The 16,658-nt window shown below is 55.4% G+C and overlaps 8 protein-coding genes across 8 annotated transcripts; 5 read left to right on the top strand and 3 right to left on the bottom strand.

Moving 5' to 3' along the window:
• Positions 1-2,455: 2,455 nt before the first annotated feature.
• On the top strand, positions 2,456-3,137 carry BGZ61DRAFT_449083 (uncharacterized protein). The gene has a single exon (XM_046245553.1). It carries the CDS (start codon positions 2,562-2,564, stop codon positions 3,054-3,056), a length of 495 nt encoding a protein of 164 aa, XP_046106120.1. The 5' UTR covers positions 2,456-2,561; the 3' UTR covers positions 3,057-3,137.
• A 364-nt stretch (positions 3,138-3,501) lies between these two features.
• BGZ61DRAFT_476535 (uncharacterized protein) lies at positions 3,502-5,375 on the top strand (the record flags this gene model as incomplete). Its single annotated transcript, XM_046248810.1, has 4 exons — positions 3,502-4,010; positions 4,123-4,180; positions 4,267-4,649; positions 4,730-5,375. The coding sequence occupies 4 exons, from the start codon at positions 3,502-3,504 to the stop codon at positions 5,373-5,375; spliced, it is 1,596 nt and encodes a 531-aa protein (XP_046106119.1).
• Positions 5,376-5,668: 293 nt separating this feature from the next.
• Positions 5,669-6,704, top strand: BGZ61DRAFT_492908 (tyrosine phosphatase family-domain-containing protein; the record flags this gene model as incomplete). Its single annotated transcript, XM_046250585.1, has 3 exons — positions 5,669-5,936; positions 5,987-6,164; positions 6,212-6,704. The coding sequence occupies 3 exons, from the start codon at positions 5,669-5,671 to the stop codon at positions 6,702-6,704; spliced, it is 939 nt and encodes a 312-aa protein (XP_046106118.1).
• An 835-nt stretch (positions 6,705-7,539) lies between these two features.
• BGZ61DRAFT_348434 (uncharacterized protein) lies at positions 7,540-8,154 on the bottom strand (the record flags this gene model as incomplete). The annotated part of the gene is made up of 2 exons (XM_046240060.1): positions 7,540-7,904; positions 8,091-8,154. 2 exons carry the CDS (start codon positions 8,152-8,154, stop codon positions 7,540-7,542), a joined length of 429 nt encoding a protein of 142 aa, XP_046106117.1.
• A 966-nt stretch (positions 8,155-9,120) lies between these two features.
• On the bottom strand, positions 9,121-9,905 carry BGZ61DRAFT_492906 (uncharacterized protein; the record flags this gene model as incomplete). Its single annotated transcript, XM_046250584.1, has 2 exons — positions 9,121-9,690; positions 9,783-9,905. 2 exons carry the CDS (start codon positions 9,903-9,905, stop codon positions 9,121-9,123), a joined length of 693 nt encoding a protein of 230 aa, XP_046106116.1.
• A 2,155-nt stretch (positions 9,906-12,060) lies between these two features.
• BGZ61DRAFT_417726 (uncharacterized protein) lies at positions 12,061-12,906 on the bottom strand (the record flags this gene model as incomplete). The annotated part of the gene is made up of 2 exons (XM_046243413.1): positions 12,489-12,906; positions 12,061-12,359 (listed from the first exon to the last, which is right to left on the bottom strand). The coding sequence occupies exons 1-2, from the start codon at positions 12,841-12,843 to the stop codon at positions 12,061-12,063; spliced, it is 654 nt and encodes a 217-aa protein (XP_046106115.1). The 5' UTR covers positions 12,844-12,906.
• Positions 12,907-13,786: 880 nt separating this feature from the next.
• On the top strand, positions 13,787-14,953 carry BGZ61DRAFT_449071 (inorganic phosphate transporter Pho88). Its single transcript, XM_046245552.1, has 3 exons — positions 13,787-13,919; positions 14,037-14,197; positions 14,310-14,953. Exons 1-3 carry the CDS (start codon positions 13,897-13,899, stop codon positions 14,702-14,704), a joined length of 579 nt encoding a protein of 192 aa, XP_046106114.1. The 5' UTR covers positions 13,787-13,896; the 3' UTR covers positions 14,705-14,953.
• Positions 14,954-15,234: 281 nt separating this feature from the next.
• Positions 15,235-16,487, top strand: BGZ61DRAFT_349205 (XPA protein C-terminus-domain-containing protein; the record flags this gene model as incomplete). The annotated part of the gene is made up of 3 exons (XM_046240127.1): positions 15,235-15,318; positions 15,376-16,024; positions 16,072-16,487. The coding sequence occupies 3 exons, from the start codon at positions 15,235-15,237 to the stop codon at positions 16,485-16,487; spliced, it is 1,149 nt and encodes a 382-aa protein (XP_046106113.1).
• Positions 16,488-16,658: the final 171 nt, after the last annotated feature.

Genomic DNA, 16,658 nt, shown 5'->3' with positions numbered 1-16,658 from the left:
TAACGAGATCAAATTGTTGAACGTACAAGCAGGCTGTCATTACCAACCTAAAGACCTTCTTAAATTAAGAGGGAAATAAGCCCATCCCGTGATTCAAAATGTATGAGAAAGGACCCCACCGCGGTCACTAGACACTTACTTAACCCTATAGATTAAAGCCGACTGGTGTCCTGGAAGGACTGCGATACTGGGCCAACACAAATGAAGAGATTCTAGAAAGCCATTGGCTCCGTTGATGAGCATGACGAACAACGCGAATACTGACGGAGCAATATAATCATCTTAATACAAGAATTAAAGCGACTACCAACATCAGTCTCGCTGAATAAAATCCCATGGAAATCTTTGCCAGAGTCAGAATAGTACCCTGTATTTGAAACCGTGGTTTTCCTTACGACACACGGCGCGCATGCTCCATTAGATTGATGACCGGTTTAGAGATACACTCTACCTCGCTCTCTTTCCCTCTTACAATAGCCCCTGTAGTGAGCGAATGGTTTGAATGACAAGGATGACACCGCAAGTCGCTGTTGCGTATGGAAATAGTTTGGTGTTTCTACTTATTCTTAGATATGAAACGAAGCAGTTTAAGCATACCAGGTGATTCTCATGCACTATAGGGTGCAAGGAATAGCTCCCCCGCATTATTCGGAGATATATTCAAATGTCGACCCCAATATGCAACAGTCTGCCCGCTAAGATTGCCAACTTCGCACAGCTGCATCGAATAGCCCCTAGCCAACGCTCATCTTACCATACGGCTCCTTTCACTCGTGATACCCCCCTCTTGATGTATGGATGTGTTTAACCCGGAAGAGTAAATGCCCCCAACAACCAAACGCGGACCCCCAAGTATTACCTAAAATATCCTGGAACACGAGTCTCATTGCTCAGTCAAGGTTTGAAACCCGCTGGCCCCACGGATGACTCGGCTCCGAACAGGAAACCAGGATTACAGGGTTAATGACCTCCAACGACAAGAACAAACCTGTCAGGAACACGGCCAGGGCATCCTATTCCACATTACCATGCCGGGGACCTCAAAATTTGCCTGCCCCAGGACCTGATCTACGGCCACTGGCGAGTTCATTGGCCCGGGGGACCTTGGATGTGTGCCGGTTGGGGATCCCAAAACAGCGGGCGGCCCGTGGAGATGGAGGTTATCTCGGTATCCAAAAGGGGCAAGTTTGGGCTCTAGGATACGGGCGTGGCTCGCCCGCTCGCCTCGGTGTCGCAAAGCGGTATTGCTTCACGTGGGATGGCTACGAATTGGTCGTGGTGCAGGCATTAAGGTCAATGCTCGGTGTGCATTGGACTAGGTGCAGGCATCCCACTGCGAATTTGACCGAAGAAGGGTTGTTGGGCACGCGACAGCGAGCGACGGTCGTCCGGTGAGAGTTTGGTTCGCGTCGAGAGATCCATGTCAGCCTCCAAGAAAGGGGAACTGGGGGTTACAACGAGCCCGGGGTACAGATGCGTTTCAAGATGGGAATGCACATTGGCACAGATCAACATTGCCTGTGATGCATCATCCACGACGTTGTTCCTGGAGGCCCAACCCGCGAGCAATATCCATGCTGGCCGTGATCTCGCCTGGTACGATCGACACGCGAGCATCTCTGCAGGCTGACGATGCAAAAGAGGGCTGCCGGGATCTTCTGGAACGATTGGACTAAATGGAACCGATGCGCGCCCGGGCAACGCCACTCACATATGGAGCCTGAACAGCGTGACTGCGGAGAGACGACGCAGCCTCAGAGGCAAACTGTGGCTCCCCCGAATCCCCTGCACGCAAGCCTCCAGCCAACAACCACACTGCGGCTGAGGCTGAGGCGAGACAGTGTCTCGTCAGCGCGTCAGCCGTCAGCCTCAACTGCGGTGACGTTGTAGTTGGCGTGTCTAGACGTAAGTGAACGGTAAGGAGCTGCGTCGTTTGGCCGACGGACATGTCGGCCATGGCTGGATTGGTAATGCACCAGAAACCTGCGCGTCCACAAATTCCGCATGTAGTTCTAGTTCCTTCTTGCAAGCAGCGACGCGTTACATTGAAGAGTCGGGGGATCGCATAATACAAAACGCCTGCTGGGGAAGTGAAAAGTCCGACGCAGCCGTAATTACGGATTTCGGTGTCGGTGTTGGCGTCGGTGTCGGTGGAGGCGGCCGCCACTGGCTCACCATTACGAGTGACTCCCCGCTGGGAGCAGCCGTCATGGAAGGGTACGTACTGATTAGTTATTGTTAGAGTGAGTCGACATGCATAGTGAGGCGAGGCCAAAGGTGAATTCTTGTCTCGTTTTGACAGCAACAACGACGAAAAAAACCACTTGTCTCGCATCAATGCGATGTAGGTTTCCTCCGAGAAATTCTCTTAGTACTCTCAGTGTAATCGTAAATGCTCTGACGCGCAGCACACGCCCGGTATGGTCCGCACTGGGGCAAGACGGGGCCTCAGTCTGTCGCACCGACGAGCAGTGGAGGCAGTGGGACAAAGGGGAGGTGGACAAAATAAAGTCATCAAGAGCATCCCACACTCACAACTTTCGCAGCTGGACTCGAGAAGGATGTACGCCAGCCGGGGTTCCGTGGGGGCCCAGTGTGACACCTACACGTGTAGGTATTTCGAGAAGAGCGTTGCAAGTGGCAGCGTGTTTCACCCACGACCGTTGGGTGAATGCGCGTTGCATCGCATAGGATCTCAACCAAGCCAGATGACCAAGTCAAGTGATGTTTTTCTTCCCCAGCACAACGTCGTGATCTGGATGAGCGATAAGCTAGGAGTTTCGTCAATCAATAGACGGCAGGCCACTGAGGTTAGCCCTCTTCATCATTGTGGCTCCTTAAACCCGCCACAGCACGTGTTGAAGTTTAGTCGCCTCAGCCAGCTGACATCAGTGAGCTGCGAGACTCGACGGCCACACAACGACGTCCAGCGACGAACGACCAACAAAAGGCCGAGACACCACGGCTGTATGACGACGAAAGCAGTGAGAAAATTGGGGGTCCTCGACGAAGTGGTTCCAGGGAGGTCTGGACAGGCCCATCGCTCTGTACGCTAGTTGGTGGGTAGCTCCAGCGCCTCTGGGCCCGCCAATTGCTTGGTTCTCCAGTCCGGCCAGTCGCCAGCAGCGACACCACACCACTCCCAGGCAATCGGCCAGACGATCGGCTGGGCCATGATGCGTGTGCCTTGCTTTCTAGGGAATGAGCTGCAAACCTTGGTGCGTACTTTGCTTACTCGTGCTTCATCTAGGCTGTCGAGGGTTGCGTTGATGGCTCCTTTTACGGGGGGCTCGGGAGCCCAAGCTCCTTTGCGTGGTCACTGAGCAATACCGCGTAGTGATTAGTCCTGCAGCATAAACTATTTGTGGCAGTTCATTGTCGCCGAAACATCGAACTCTGTTCTCCTGCTTGCCATGCGACTAACTAACGAATCTAGGAGCTACGTGATACTGTGCGAGTGCGTAAATGTATCCCGCATCGAAAGCACGAGCATGAGCAAGCATGCACATGCTGTCATTCCGCGAATTCCTTGCTCGTCCATTCGCCGCCGTAGACGGGAATTTCCCCAACTGGACCTCCAGCTCCTGGCCTGCTCCTTGTCTGGAGAAGAAGGGATCCCTCGTCTGGTGGATTCCGATGGGGGCTTGCTTTGTACGGAGACATTATAATTATGGAAGAATCTCCCCAGAAGCCCCAGCTGCCGGGAGGTCCCCGGGTGACGACCCCCAGCGGGCCAACAAGATGAGGGTGATTACAGCTCGCCCCAGAGACAGAGGCGTGGGAGTGGGAGTGACACATGGCTTTGTGGGCTGCGCTGGCTGTGAAGACGAGACACTCACGCCGTGTTGTCTTGGGTCTTTGGACCATCATTGTCGAATCCGGGGCGACGCAATTGTCGTAGACGCCGGCTTCCACCCCCTCGGGGACATCAACTGCTACGTAATCCTCGTGGTGGCTTACCTTTGCCTTTACCCCTCTTCATGGAGAGTCTTGCATCCCACGCCGGCGATGTAAGCTTCCCAAGACACGCTGAGTACAAAGGCCGTCCGCGGGTGTGTGGTGCGTCTCGTTGTAGAGACTGAGGTACCGCCTGATATTGAGCGCTTAGGACGAGTCCGGTAGGCGTGATTGGGTTTCTAGTAGGCTGGCCGACGGCCAACGCCTACCCAAACCATCGGAGGTGGGCGAATGCCTACTACGTAGAAAGTCAAAGCTACGACATTTTTTGTTGGATTTTGACTTTTTTCTTTTCCTCGGTGCGCCTAGGTAGACTTTGGTGGTATTTTGGTATACGCTTATGAGTTTTGGGTCTGGTCCACGATGGATGTCTCTGTCCGTGCTTCCCTCTTCGACTCAGGGTCACTCGGTCACTCAGTCACTCAGGGACACTCAAGGACCCCATTGCCCTCGTCCTTCGAGATCCCAAGGCAGCTCAGGGCACACAAAATGATCAACCCTAACGATCAACGGTTGTCGTCCAGCCCAAGTGGCAAAGTCACCCGAGAAAGCCCTGCGTGCAGCCTGCGTGCAACCTGCGTGCAGGATTGGGACGTGCAGGGACCTGGCATCACTGTGCACCGTGCCAGATGCCACGGCTCTGCCAGACATACCACTGCCGCTAACAGGGTGTCCCTGCGCCAGGGTCGAGGGTACGTCAGTGGCCAAACCGCTGTGGCGCGTCCGTGGTCCGCTGTAATCCGCTGTGGTCCTCTGTAAAGTGCCCGTCCAGCGCTGGCACGGTTGCTGAGGCTCCTACAAGGCCCCCCAAAGCCTGGGTCTGCCCCGCCCGCCAAATCCAGCTTGGCCCCTTTTGGCCCAGTTCGGCCCATCCCACGTCCACTCGGCCATCTTCCTCCCAACCCACTCGGCCATCTCCATCATCTTCATCCGGCTACGGGCCACAGTCCACGCGCTACTCCCTCCACAGACCCCTCCTCCTACAACTTGCTTTTCCTTTTTGTCCACTCCGCCAGGATCCGTCGGCCATCGTCTCTCCGTCCTGTCGCCGCTCGCTGCTCGGCACCAGGCCCGTCCCATTGTCCGTCGTGGGTTCCCTGCTCGCTCGCGGCTCGCCCACACTCAGCACCCTTGTTGGCCTGGCGCGCCCTGGCTCTCCCTGTCTTCCCGCCCCTCCCCCTGCTGTGGCTGGATTCAGGCCATTTCCATCCATTGCTCTTCTTCCCTGGCTCCCCAGCCCTGAGCCGACCTGGTTCAATCATCATCTCACCCGTCTTCCCACTCCAATACGCATCCTTTCTACCTTGTCCATTCTCCCTCACCGAGACAAGACAACACCCCCACGCCCGACTACTTCCTCTCCTGTTTCCCCCCGAACAAGATGGAGTTTCTACCCCAGCTCATCGACGCCAACATGAATCTCAAGACGTTGTAGGCTCTGCCTTGTCGCGCGAGCACCTTCCTCCAAGGGTGCTTCTTCGACTAAAAGCCAACCACCACGACCTCTACCGCTCGACTTCTTCCTCCATATACGCCAATCGCCCTCGACCTTTCGCTTTGCTTCCTGAGAACCCTTAAAGACTCTACTTTTCCGCTCTACCTCTTCGGTCCACCTCTTGGTTCGAACTCGTCTCGGCTTCCGCCCATCCGACCTCTCCTCTCGGCACTCCCGCTTCTCAACCATATGGATTCAACACCATCTACATTGGACATGACTTCGAAACGCAGCTCACGTGCCTACGTGGACGAAGCGACACACCGCCAGGAGCCTCAACCGAAACCCACAAACACCCCGTTCCGATCGAGACGCAGCTCCAGAAGCTCCGGCAAGGAGGAAATGATGCAGGTGGCCAAGGACACAGAGGAGGGCCAGCGAAACGGCGTCTCCATCCGAGAGGCCACATCCATCGCCCGGTCTCAGAGCACCTCCACCATGGGCAGCAGCAATGAGGTTTCAACAAAAGCATTCGAGTCGACTGGTAAGCTTCCCTGATGCGGACCAACCGACTGCCTACTAACGCTACCTCAGCCATGTCCGCTTCGTCTTCCACCTCCTCCTTTTCGTCGCAGGGCTCGGAGCATCCTCCCGCACCGCTGAACGGCCGACCCCTCAACTTTGGCATCGTTGTTCCTGGTCTCTACCGAAGCAGTTACCCCAAGCCCTCCGACTTCGAGTACATCAAGAGCCTGAAGTTGAAGACGGTAGTGTATGTCTCCACCTCTCTCTTGCATGACTCCTACTAACCTGCATTAGGACCCTTGTGAAGAAGGATGACCGTGACCATGAATTGGAGTCATTCCTCAACGCCCAAGGCATCCTCCAGGTTGTCATCCACATGAAGGGCACCAAGAAGGAGGCCATCCCCCTGAAGACGATGAAGTCCATCCTCAGCGTCGTGCTCAACAAGGAAAACCACCCTCTCATGCTGCACTGCAACCATGGCAAGCACCGAACTGGGTGTGTTGTTGGTGTCATTCGGAAGGTCTCTGGCTGGGAGACATCCAACGTTCTGGATGAGTACAAGACTTACGCCGAACCCAAGGCCCGCGAGTGTGACCTTGACTACATCAGCGCCTTCCAGATTTCAACGCTTCGACTCTCCACAGAAGACCACATGGTGCACAGCCCGGTTCATGTGCGAACTTTTTTTCGGGCCCTCTTGTTCTCATTTGTCGTCCTAGTCCTTTGGCTTGTGTCAGGCGCCCAGATGCGTCCTAGGATAAAGGACGATGATGCACTCAAGTAAGGGTGCACCATCGAACCTCTTTCTCGCGATATCCACGATAATGTTCCATCTTCATCTCTCGACCATCACCACCATCCTCAATCTGCACATTTTACGACAACCTCGAACTTCAAGAGTATGAAGAAGGGACCTGGGCAGGTGCATGGTGGGCTCGAACATGTGGATGCTATGGGGCTTCACATGAGGACAAGAATTCCTCACTGGCTTGAGGCTTCGAGATGACGGCTTGTATCCTGCATTTGAAGGCACGGATCTCATGGGCTGGAGACGCATCAAGGGCTGATACCGTCTCCAAGTTTTGGCGTTTTTTTTTTAACTTTCAGGGGATGAATCACAGACACGGAAGTTACTAGGTCTTCCGATTTTCTATGTTGGGTGTTTGGGGAGGAACTGAGGCATTGAATACAGCGTTGTACTACAAGATTATAGATATCGAAGATACCTGGAATAACCAGACATTGGGCAGCGTCGCCAAAGACGACAGATTTGGCTATACGTGTGTAACAAAATGTCAACATGAGACCAATTATTTTATATTCCTTTGTGTGTGTGTTTGTTGGTAATATTTTCTCATGCCTTCATCTCACATGAGTAAAGCCAGGTAGCTCTACACCCATCAGATGTCTCACCGCTTATGAAAGCACCCAATATATGGTAAGCACTCACATGTTGTAGCTCTGTTTAAGGTTCTAACACAGTTAGACTCTTAGGCCCAAAGATGCGCCGAATCCCGACCTCATTTCTCGTGACATTTCTTTGGTACATTTCTCTGTATCGTACAATTCGATGTCTGTCCCTCTCCAGTGGCAAGTTAACTACTAGCGATAATTTTGTCTCAATCATAGTTTCCCCAGCGGTTACGGTCAACACGCTCCTCGGCGTCCTTGTTGAAATCACCGTTAAAGTACACCCAGCCTCCGGCGATGCAGTTGGCCGTTCCGAGGCCGATTGCCGTTCCGCGGACAACTCCGCGGATGGACAACTTGGCACGCATAGGCTGGCGGCGACGGAGGGCCAGCAGGGCGTAAAGGCCGGACCACGCGGCCGTCATCCCGGCGCTACCGGTGGGATAGCCCGAGAGATTAAGATAGGAGGAGAACAGCAGCGCGGGCGTGAAGGTGAAGAGCGGGAGGGCCTGCATGGGACGGCCATGCAGGGCGAGGATGAGGGTGGCGAGGAGGGAGGGCGGGAGTGATGCGGCTGGGAGGCACGGTTAGCACAAGTTTGATGGGAAATCCACACTCGTCTAGCGGATGTGTGTGGTCTAGTTGCGAGGCTTGTGAGGCTTTGAGATTAGACTTGTGGAAGGGCGGAAGTGGTGTGGTGTGGTGTTGCAGCGCGCAGGGCTGGGCAGCAAGGATGACGAGGCTCAGAGGGATGACTTACTGCCCCAGTCATTAAGACGGTCCAGCACGGACTTGGAGGGGAGATCTGACTCGTCGGTGGCCATGGCGTGGGTTGTGTGAGTCAATCGGGGCCGGCGCAATTGCAGACGGTTGCTCGATGGAAGGCTTCTTGCGGCGGGCAAGATTTGCTCGTTGGAGTCGCAAATGACCCCGGTCAAGTGTGACGTCGCTGACTTCCGCGGACGCCCTGACTAAGCAGCCCTGCCCTGCGATGCGCGGCTGGGTAGATGGGGCTCGCCAATGAAGATGGTTGGGAGACAACCACCAGGACTTACACCAGGCAGCACCCATCTCGTGACCTCTCCGTGGCATCGGAACCAGCGGCGAACACGACCGCCCCGCCAGCGTCTCAACCGGCTCTGCTCCGCCGAGTGTGTTTCGCACTTTCACGACGTCCCCCAAGTTCTCACGCCGAGAGACCCGTCATCTCATACGTCGCATCGCATTCCCTCACTCGGGTTTGTGGGCGACCGTCGGGCTGCGGAACGTGGCTGCGCTCCCTGGGCGTTGGGTCAAAATGGATAAACACAAAACAGGGCTGATGATCGCTTTTGCGGGGGGCGCGGTGGGGACGCGTGGGTGATTTGCGAACACTGCCACGGCCAAGATGGCTCGAAAGGGGAATCTCGTGCACAGGAGCTGAAATGAGAACAGCAAATCAACATTCAATTATCGACACCTTCCGTGTCGGTGTTGGGGAGAACCCAGAAAGCAGAGAAACAAAAGACAAAAGGAAAGAAAAGAAATGTGACAGATCCCGTCCATCCACCAATCACCCCTCTCTATATGTGTCTAAGTACATGAAAGCAAAAAGTAAGAAACCCCCAAGTGGAAAAATTATCGTCTAACTGTGGGAATAGGATGAAGGGGGTATAAGCATCGCTTGATATAGTTGTACATGTTCCGTCGGAGTCGTGTATTCATCTCAGCTCGTCTCATCATCATCGGACGTTGAGTGGCGTTCCCTGACTGTCCGGCTCTCTCGTGTTGCTCCGGCTCCGACTTGTCCGCTACCGGCCGCCGTAGTATCGGGGGTCCTGCTGCTGTTGACCCGCATAGTCGCCATAGCCCGGCCAATCCTGCGGCGCGTAGCCCTGTTGCTGATCATACGCCGCTGGGTACGCCGAGTAGCCGTCCCAGGACTGATAGTTGACGTCGGATGTGCCAGGCTGCATCTGCAACTGCGGGTAGGTGCCCTGCAAGGCTGCCGCCGACGACACAGGAACCGCATAGCCACCGCCCGACGTCTGGTCTGCGCCAGGCGAGAGCAACCCCAGATCGAATCCGTCTTCTGGGCTCAGCGACGAAAAGTCAAACTGGCCCAGAAGACCTTCGGGCTCTTCGTGGCTCGAAGTCGCCGTTCGGGACGAGTGGTGGTGATGCTTGGACGAGGACTTCTTGGACGACGAGCCGCCGCGGCGCGAGCTCGAGCCCGATCCGCTTGCCGCGCTGTCTTCTTCGGACTTGCGGCTGCTCTTCTTTCCCTTGCGAGACGACTTGGACCCTGAGCGCGTATATTCGCAGCGTAGGTTGTTCCCAATGCATCGCTCGCAGCCGTTCTTGTCCCCACTGCACTTCAGCTGTTTGCCATGTTAGCCTATATCCCCAAGTGCAAGCCACAGCGCGGCCTGGGCGCGAGATGGCGTGGCCGCTAGACAGCCGAATGACATACCTTCTTCTCGTGGCAACGATCACACGCCTGGTGCGAGCTGGAGCGGGCCGTTACGGGGTCAAAGGCGTTGCGGACGCTTTGGACTTCGTCCGTTTCCGGATCGTACTTCCAGGTTCCGAACATGGCTTCTAGGCTGATGCTTGGCTTCTGTGTATAGAGGTTCTGTGTAAAGGGACTTTGGTAATCCACAAGGCGACCATAAGGCTCAATGTCGAGTCTGTTTTGTTTTTTTTGGCTGGTTGCCTCGAAATAAATGGAGTCATTGCCGTAGTTCTTATAAGATAGGCATCAACGATGGGGACATGGGGACAGGCGACCATAGCCTCCATTGTCTTCACATCGATTCACGCAGTCTAGTCGGCAAGTCCACACCGGGTCTGCGCAATGTGCGCGCCGAGCCGCACTGCCAGGCTCCCATCCATGGATGTCCTCGACTTTGATGGTGTTGTCCCCGGCGAGTTGGAGCCCACCGCACCCACCCCGGCCCGTTGCGATGGATCGCGACACCCCTCTCCCCTCGCTAGAGCCAAGCCAAGGAAATCCGTGTTTGCAATGAAATCCGAGTGTCAAAGGCCGTGCCCGCGAAATACCGAGGGCGCGGAGGTGGCCAAAGGCCGAAGCGGGTGACGACAGCGCTCGGTATTCGCATACCCGTTATGGACGTGTGATTACGATTACTTCTGACTGCATGACCCAAGCCCGTGGGAGCGGGTAAGAAAAGCGGCGCGTCGCTCGCAGCTCTCTACGTCGGACTCGCCTGTCAGACATGCGAAAAAGCGTCGCAACGACACAGGCTGGGAGCCAGACGTTACGTAGGGGGGTGACGGAAGGCTAAGGAGGAGAGGGTGTGCGGGCTGCCAACCCACGGGCACGGGAGCGACGGTGACTGGAAACAAGCAACTGGCAGCCAGATCCCGAGACCAAACCCAAGACTCACCCGGAGTCACTTGCGCATGCCAGGCCATGCCAGGCCATGCCAGCCAAGTTAATTCCCTTCGGGTCGTCTTAGCTCTGTGACGTGGGGTCGTGCGGCCGGTGGGCGGGCGCTGGATCCGGGCTCCGGGGCCGTTGGACGGATCATGGTTGACGGGGCGCCCCACTTGCGTGCCTGGAGCGAGGCTGGGATTAGGTGTCAATCCAAAAGTTCGACGGTGATGTGATAGAGTGGTGATGAGATGCATATGGAATTTGAGCTTCGAGGGAGGGAACCTGGGGGCTATGCTCCAGTTCCAGTCCGCATCTGGCGTCGTCCAGCGCAGTTTGGGCGGTTTGGCGGAGGCTTGGTTACGGTGATGAGGCCACGGTGATGGTATATTTTGCCCGGCTACGGACGAATGTCACTCAAGAGCGCCCCCAATCTGCTAGAGCGCTGCAGCATGCAAAGCAGGATATTGGCATCGAGAATAGAGCATGTGACCCATGGTTACATGTTACATGCCATTGTCCAAAACCCACCGTCCAGCTTCGGTGGTAACACGGCGATGACTTGTCCTCTGAGCCCAGAATAGAGTGTCTGTGGTACGCGCGACTATTCCAAGCGCCGTCGGTTTTAGGCACGCGCATCCACACTCATCCACACTGGTGCCGCACCCGATCTCGGTCCAACCACCATGGCGCCATGACGATATCACAAATTACAATATCCGCTGGATATTGAAGTCTTGACTCACTCCGCATACAGGGCCCCTCATCCTGCCTTCCCGCTCCCCACTCGCTGGTCCTCGGTGCTCGACCAACATGGGTTTTGCGTTTTCCGGTTCCTCGGCGGCACAGCCAACATCCCCAATTCAACCAGCCGACCCCCCCGTCAGGCCGGGATAGGGCGGACGGACGGGAAATCTGTCCCCCTGGCGTTTCCGCAAAGGGTGGAACACGTGCCATGGGGAAAGCATGCACGGTTTTACCAGGGTATTTTGCCCCGGGGTGAGTCGATTCTGGTCTAGATGGGCATCGTTTTCGAAGAAGCAGCGGTGGCCTTGTTCAGCCTCGTGTGGTGCCTAGTAAGCTTAGCGGTGCGAAACCTGGCAGCCTGAGGAGCCAAGCGCAGGATTAGGCACACCGGATGCTATTTTGACGCTTCAACATCTCTCAACTGGAACACTGCGCATGCACTGTCATGCGAGATGTGTGTGTTTGCCTGCCATTTCTTCGTATATGTCTCACTGGCATCTAATCTAGCCGAGCTCTGGTCCGTCGCGCTCCTTCAAACTTAATCGTGACACTCGACACAGCCCCAGCTTTCTTGGACCGAGGCGCAGTGCGTCTTCCTTTCCCCTCTCTAGTACCAATGAACCCGCTTCTTCTTCTCATTCACCTCGAGGTATTTCCCAAAGCGTCTTACGTCGTCCATCGGGACCTTTTCGTCTAGCCGCTCTTGCTCTCCGTCGTTCCAGTGAACCACGACCTCGGCCCGCCGCCCGTCGGGCGCAAGGACAGACAGGACGCTTGAGGCGGAGGAGGTTGATGACAGCGTCAATGGGTACCTGTCGCCGTGCTCACGCCGGAGCGGCCCGCGCGAGTTGTCTACAACCTTGATTACGAACTCTTCTCGGGGAGGTCGCCTGTCTTGGGAGTGCCCTGACCGGCGGCGCGGTTGCTCTGCTTGGCGAGTCGAGTCATGGGGTTTATAGGGGGGGTGAGGGGCCGGGGCATTGCGATGGTGAAGCTCGTGTTGGCTTTTCAAGGTGCTTGAAGGATTGGGGTGACGGGGGTCGTCGTGATAGTGGCGGTCATATTGACTCTTCGATATACTCGAAGGATGCGGGCAGCAAGTGCATCGACACTTGGTCGGGTCCATGGTCTTGTACTGCCCTCGACTCTCTAGTGGCCAGATGTACGTGCCATAGGTGGAGGGGGTCGAGTGACTCTGAGACGACCGGCTGCTATGACTCTGAGTATCCCGGCGCGAGGTGTGAGATTTACGTCCCTCATGGGAAGGGCGATGATCCTTTGATATATGTGAGTAACTGTCGAAGAGACGGCTGTCGCGATGGTCTCTGTCTTTGGCATGCGACTTTGAGTATCCCCTTGGGAGCTCATCATATTGATGCGCGTATCGCATTTTTCCTATATCGGAATGAACTGGACTAATGCTTTTCTAGGTGTCCTGTCGAATCACGGAGCTGGAGATAGTTGACTTGGGGGTTAACGAGTTGTCTTCCTCGCGTCTCGGCCATCTTAAGTACGCCATACTGATTGTACAAGATACTCGAGGTATTACTGGATAAGCAACAAACTCATGCAAACCGAAAATAATTTCGAATTCATCAAAGAGTCTTGAGGCAAGGGCGAGATGCTCTTTGGGAAACGATTCAGTCTAAGAGACTGGAATAGTCGGCTCAGACTCGGCCACAACTCGGGTCCGACTGGGGATCAATGACGATCATACCTCTTTGTGCTCGTCTAAAATTGGCTGAAAGAACTCTAAACTAGACGCATGAAACAATGGGGTTCAGGCAACAAAGGTTGTACTGAAAGGATCGTGTTGTGGTGTTGAACTAATGCATATCCATTGTGGGCCGTGGCAGGCAGGAGTTGTTAATCCCTGGTCAATTGATTCAGCCGCCTGCGCCTATGGCTCCTGCTAAACACAGGGATTTGACGTCTTCTCAATTACCCAATCCAGTAATTTATACGACAGGGACCAAGGCTATGTCCCGCTTACCTTTTCCAACGACAGAGTTGAAGCGCAAGTGGAGATGAAGAGATGGAAGCCATGAGAAGGCGAGAGAAATGGCGCCATCAAGCGACGACCAGGCACCACAAGCGGCTGCTTGGCTAGTCATTGCCGCGTTACAGTGGCTTCAGTGGCTGACACCTTGGCCTCAGCGGAGACAAGCGCGGAAAAACCACTCGCACCGGGCTTGCAGCGCTCCCGCCACCCCCGACGACTCCCCACAGCCACAGGTGGCAGAGCCACTCAGCGCCCGCCCGTGAGGCAAAGGCCAGCAAGACATCCGGGCCCTATGGAAATTCCCCATCTGGAAGACTGCCCATTTCCGTCCTTTGTCCTTTTCTCCCACCCCCGACACGACAACTCTCGCTTCTCTTTTCTCTCTCCCTCCCCCTTTGTCTTCACTCTACGCCCGTTGATCCCTCTTCGGCAATCGGCACAATGGCAGGCATCAGCCCCCAGATGTAAGCGATCCTCTCCCGCGCGACAGCGGCGGCGGTAGCCAGCGGCGCAAGATTGCCCACGGCGCAACCCCCTCCCGGCCAGACTCGAGTTCGCGATGCTAACAGGTTGTGCGACAGCATCAACCTCGCCATCATCCTTGGTATGACCCAGGTCTCCAAGCGAATCCCCTTCGATGATCCCAATACCCTCAACCTCATCCGCGCCCTCTACCTCGGTAGCAATGTTATCATTGCTGCTCTCTACTTTTACGTCCAGCTTGTCGTCAACAAGAAGAAGGGTACGCACGTGTCCACGATGCCTCCCCAGCATCCACCCTGATAACCCTGTGACACCTCGGCCCAGCCGAGCAAACTATACAGATCATGACCTTGCTAACTGGCTTTCTTCAGACCTGACCACCCTCAAGTATGTCGAGCCCGCCCCTATGGGCTCCACCGAGGAGGGCAAGCTCGTCACCACCACCATCCACGCCTACGATCAACAGCAGGTCCGCACCGCCTTCCGCAGCCAGTTGATGGGAGTCGGCATGATGGCCTTCATGCACATCTACCTCAAGTACACCAACCCCCTCCTCATCCAGAGCATCATCCCCCTGAAGAGCGCCTTTGAGAACAACATTGTCAAGATCCACGTCTGGGGCCAGCCCGCCTCCGGTGATCTCAAGCGCCCCTTCAAGGCTGCCCAGGGCTTCATGAGCGCCATGCAGGGTGGCGCCGTCCAGAGCGACAAGAAGGCCGTCGAGGCTGCTGAGCGCTCTGGCCGTGGTGGTGCCAAGGAGGAGTAAAGTGGACATGCCGAATGAGGAAGGTACCTGCGGTTTTCGACGGTCCCTTTTGTGTGGCGAGTTGTATGAGGGGCTCTTATGTAGACCTTAATTGTACTATACACCAATGACCCAAAGAGATGAATTCATTGATAGCTGAACCCAACCATGACGGCAAATTATTTGCGCCAACCTATGACGAGATCATAACACCAGCGCAACAGGACGATGCTCAGTATTCGGTCCGTGACTTTTAATAGAACTCGCCCCATTCCAATGCAGCTGAAGAGTCATCGTAAGCTTGAACACCATTTGCACATGTTCCGATGGTGCCGGAGTTGGCGAATGTGGTCACGTTTTCTCGCGTTAATTGGTGACATAACCACGGGCCAGCTCCTCGCGATCTGCCCCTCCGCCACATCTCGATCTTGACGTCTGCCTTGTCATTGTCGGGTTTTCTGACCGGCGCTCAACGCCCACCCCCGGTGCCCAGCAATCAGAAAACTCGTGATTTTACTCTGCATGCATTTGCGATATCAGCTGCGTCCATAATGGAACGTCCCTCTACACCACCGTCTGCGTCCCGGCCTTCACGGATCGTATCGCCACCCACCCCGGAGGTCACAAGGCGAATAGTGAGTCTTGAGCTGAATCCGTCTGACAGTGGTGCTCGGGGCTGAAGCAAAATGCAGGAGGAGAACCGGCTCCGGGCGAAAGCGATTCGAGACCAACGAGAAGCCGAGCAGCGCGCATCCGGCAATGCGCCCGAAATCCCCAAGACGGCCGCGGGCTTCGTGCCGACGGAGAACGTGCACATTAGCAAAACGGCAAACGGGAAACGACCGTACAACTCAATCTCGACCGGCGAGGCCTCAACGGGGACGAATCGCGATGGGCGAAACAAAGGCGCTGAGGAGGCGCTCCGGCCGGCGAAGAAGTTTACAAAGTTTGTCGATTACGACATGAGTGCCATGACGGATACGAAGGGTGGTTTCCTGACCACGGAGGACGATCCTCACAACTACGCGCTCGGCGGCAAGAAGCCCGGTCAGTCGGATGATGACCAGAGACCAAAGCACATGAGCGTCCAGGAGTGGGAACGGATGCAACTGATACGCAACCTCAAGAGGCTAAAAGCTGGACCTTTCGAACCAGGACTGAGTGTACTGGAAGACGAGGAGAAGAGGAAGAAATGTCAGGAGTGCAAGAGCCTGGAGATTGACTTTGTCTGGGAAGAGGTGTTCCATCTCTGTGTGTGCAACAAGTGCAAGGAGAAGTTCCCAGAAAAGTATTCACTCCTAACCAAAACGGAGTGCAAGGATGACTACCTGCTTACGGATCGTGAGTTCATCTTCTTGATGAATGGTTACTCTACTAACAGGGGCCAGCTGAACTACGAGATCCTGAACTCCTTCCCCATCTCTCCAAGCCCAATCCGCACAAATCCCACTGGCACGACATGATGCTCTTCCTGCGGTGCCAAGTGGAAGAATACGCCATCAAGACGAAATGGGGTTCGGCGGAAGCACTAGACGCCGAGTACGAACGACGAGAAACCCAGAAGAAAGCCCGCAAGGAAGCCAAGTTCAAGGAGAAGCTCATGGACTTGAAACGCAAGACGCGGACGGATGCGTTCCGGCGGCAGGCGGGAACGCTGAGCAAATCCGGGGCGAGCAAGTTTGGCGATGCGATAGGGGGCGGCAAGCATGTACACGAGTGGGGACGCACGGTGGAGAATGCGGATGGGATGACGGTCAAGACTTGCGTAGAATGCGGGATGGAGGTTGAGGAGCTGGAGTTTTAAACGTTTTGGATGTATTGTAGTGGGGTTTAGGATGGAAATCCGGTGGTGGTGTGTAAGGGGATGTTTGCATTGGGCTGGTACTGGATGGCATTTTCATTGGCATAATTGCTTCTTGGTAGGGTGTTTGGTGTTTCGCGGGTTCCTTGCATTGGACTCATTTAGGGCGGATAG

This window comes from Ilyonectria robusta (genome assembly GCF_021365365.1).
Source record: "Ilyonectria robusta strain PMI_751 chromosome Unknown BGZ61scaffold_7, whole genome shotgun sequence".
Lineage (NCBI taxonomy): Eukaryota > Fungi > Ascomycota > Sordariomycetes > Hypocreales > Nectriaceae > Ilyonectria > Ilyonectria robusta.
The sequence above is the reverse complement of the archived record's forward strand: the minus strand, read 5'-3'. Positions and strand labels throughout refer to the sequence as shown.